General features: G+C 49.4%; 1 protein-coding gene across 1 annotated transcript in view; it reads right to left on the bottom strand.

Moving 5' to 3' along the window:
- LOC138362818 (cell adhesion molecule Dscam1-like) overlaps positions 1–2,455 on the bottom strand; it is a 59,859-nt gene extending 57,404 nt beyond the window's left edge. Inside the window, exons 1-3 of the mRNA XM_069321382.1 lie at positions 2,347–2,455; positions 1,868–2,043; positions 1,142–1,280 (exon numbers count right to left, since the gene is read on the bottom strand). Of these exons, the coding sequence (XP_069177483.1) occupies positions 1,142–1,280; positions 1,868–2,043; positions 2,347–2,455 (424 nt within the window). The remainder of the gene's footprint in view (positions 1–1,141; positions 1,281–1,867; positions 2,044–2,346) is intronic.
- Between the last annotated feature and the right edge of the window lie 948 nt (positions 2,456–3,403).

Here is a 3,403-nt window from a genome sequence, read left to right as displayed (position 1 = left end):
TGATGCTTATCTCCACCCATCTACAGGCTGCTCCACCCAGCGCCGCGTGTGCGGGTCCTGCCCAGAAAACTCTATCTCAACACTCACAACACAGGCTCTATATCAGAGAGCCTCGCCTTAAACAGCATCCTCAACCAATACAAAGTTTTTTTTTTATTTAACTATTAACTGGTAACTGCAAGATATGAGTGTCTAAGTCTACTGATATGTCAGTTTGTGACTAAATATTTATCTTAACAGCTGGGCTACACCTGTTATGTGTCCCACACGGGTACTCGCTGGGTGGAGCAGGTGATGCTGACTTCTTCTTCACCCACACTGTCACCCACTGACACCCACACTGTCACCCACTGACACCTACACTGTCACCCACTGACACCCAAAGTGCCACCCACTGACACCCAGAGTGTCACCCACTGACACCCAAAGTGTCACCCACTGACATCCACGCTCGCACACTACAGACCGCCCTCACACCCTTATGGTACTGAACCCTTCACACACACACGTATTACTGACCCAACTCACATCTCCACACTTATGACTTCCCCTCCCCTTCCGTACCTTCTGATCCCTGGAGTATACGCTACTGACCCCCATTCGCACCCCACACTAGCACAGGGCCACAGTGCTCAAGCCTCCTGTTAGACTCAACCCACCACACGGACTCATACATAGATTTATCACCAATAATGTGGTCCAGAAACACCCAACTAGGGAGAGACAAGTCAGCATCAAGACGAACACCTGGCTATATGTGGCACCAACTGGCTGATGCCACCACACCAACACACATTACTTATACACTGGTGTACATAATGGCTTAGAGTGATATTCAAACAAACAAATCAAGTGGTGTAGTGCCCTCAGCCAGCCAGCCCGCCCTCACAGCCCTCCCCAAGGCTCGTTTGTGTCCTGTGGTGGCTCGCCCACACACACACATGCACTCACAATCACTCACGCTCACTCCAGAGCCCCTATCACTCCACTCTACCACTCCAGAGCCCCTATCACTCCACTCTACCACTCCAGAGCCCCGCCATCTCCTCCTACGCAGCCGTGTTACTGGAGGTCCAGCCGCAAGCGTCACCACCAGGACACAAACCGGGCCCCACTCAGCCTACAGGAGCGCCTGCCTCACCTGCTCTGACGTGAACATCGCGGGAGTGGACGGTGCCGTGGGGGTTGGTGGCCTGGCAGCGGTACACCTGGGCGTGCACTTCCTGGCGGTAGTCTTCAGCACGGAAGGGGGGGAACATCAGAGTGCCGTTGGACAACACCTGGTAGAGACAACATAATTGACGGGTATTAGTAAAAAATATTCCCCGGGCGATCACGCACAATGGGGAATATTTCAAGCGAAAACAAGTTAATAGAGAATATTTCAAGCGAAAACAAGTTAATAGAGAATATTTCTCACGACAAAAAAATGACAAAGCACAATGACAAAAAAACAATCACAACTTGATCAACGAGGCTGTGATTCATACGTCAGGCTGCGAGCAGCCGCGTCCAATAGCCTTGGTTGACCAGTCCAGCAACCAGTAGGCCTGGTCAGGGACCGAATCGCGGGGACGTTGAACCCCGAAATCATAGCAATGTAACCATGACCTTACCTTGCGTTACGTTACCGTGCGATGCTTTCAGGGCTGAATGTCCCCGCGGCCCAGTCCTTCAGATATACTGGGAGTATCTACTGTTGCATAATAGTAAAGTCTTAACCTAGTGAATACCAAACAGCCTCGTAACAACACTATCCCCGCTGAGTATCTGTCTGGCTGGCAACAGTGCTGACCTTGAGTGTCCCTGGCAACCCTACACACACCCCAGAATTACCCCCTTAGGAGCGTAATGTATGGACACTGACCTTTCTAAGTCCAGGAACATCGCCGATAGCAGTACCATCATCAGCCTTGACCCAGACGACGGTGGGCTTGGGGTGGCCACGTACGGAGCAGTGAATGTTGGCGCCGGTCGAGTTGCTGAAGTCCACGCGGTTGTCGGGTTCCTCTGCGATCACGGGCCCGCTCTCCTCACACACCACTGTTGGGGCAGAGACGTGTATCTGGTTAGTATACACCTACACATACACCGCACGCTTTTATTACTAATACATGGACTAGTTCTAAATAATAACATACACCGGAATATACAACATTCGGCCACAGTAAGAATTATTGCATAACATACTTTACATACAATCACCATCATCCAAAATAGGCTGAAAACAGCAAAAAAGAAAATTGAGAGCAAAAAATTTCCGATGTTCACATTGCAAAAATCTGCCGTCGTCACTGCACCTTGCGCTAGTCTGTAACTTGGGACCGGTTTTGAAAGTTTTTCTACTTTTGCAGCGTGCCCCGAGGCCAGGCTTCCCTGGTGACCCCACAATGTCAGGCTGTTGCTCTCTGCTCCGCCAATCAAGCACCTCCCGTAGGATCTTGAACACAACCATCTCGAAGATTGTTTTTTAACTTCTTTCCGTAATATTTTTCATGTTTGGTTCTATACTATAAAAGTTCAGTTTACATGACTTCAACGCTGGTGAAAGCTCTCTACCTCCAAGTGTGTCTCCCTCTACTGTGGTTATCTTGAGGTTATCTTGAGATGATTTCGAGGCTTTAGTGTCCCCGCGGCCCGGTCCTCGACCAGGCCTCCACCCCCAGGAAGCAGCCCGTGACAGCTGACTAACTCCCAGGTACCTATTTACTGCTAGGTAACAGGGGGCATCAGGGTGAAAGAAACTCTGCCCATTGTGGCGCCCAGGATCGAACCCGGGACCACAGGATCACGCGTCCAGTATTCTGTCCGCTCAGCCGCCGGCTCCCTTAACTTGTAGTGTAATAACATGGTGAGGACGCGGCGCTGCCAAGGCCACAATAATATTCGCACGCCCTCTTCCCGTAACCCTAGACTTCCACCCCTTCCTCTACAGTCACGGTAACTGTCTGTCATAATACGGAGGTCGTATTTAAATGTCCTAACAACCCAAACCCAAACAATAATAATCAACAAAGTAAAATTTGAGCCTCCAATTTTTTTTTCCATCGTGAAAAACTGTCGCCCTCGGCCATTGTGGGATCCATGAGGTCCCTTAGGATAGTCTCGAGGATCAAGCTTATTTTCATTATGTGTAATGCCAATTTATTGAGGTTAAATGTGACTAGAAGAAAGCAACATCATAATTGCTAAGCAACTGCAGATAGACACAAATTTGGGAGGTAACATAGTAACAGCACTGACACCGGAAGACCACACAAATAAGGGAACCCACAAGTTGGAGAGGGACAACCTTTTCCAATTGAGAAATAATAGGACAAGGGGAAATGAGTGGAACTTGGAAACGCATAGACCTATGAGCCACAGAGATGAACTCAAACTCAAACTCAGTGAGGTGCTCTAG

This window comes from Procambarus clarkii, chromosome 9, assembly GCF_040958095.1.
Source record: "Procambarus clarkii isolate CNS0578487 chromosome 9, FALCON_Pclarkii_2.0, whole genome shotgun sequence".
Taxonomy (NCBI): Eukaryota; Metazoa; Arthropoda; class Malacostraca; order Decapoda; family Cambaridae; genus Procambarus; species Procambarus clarkii.
This window is presented reverse-complemented; position numbering and strand designations above follow the sequence as displayed.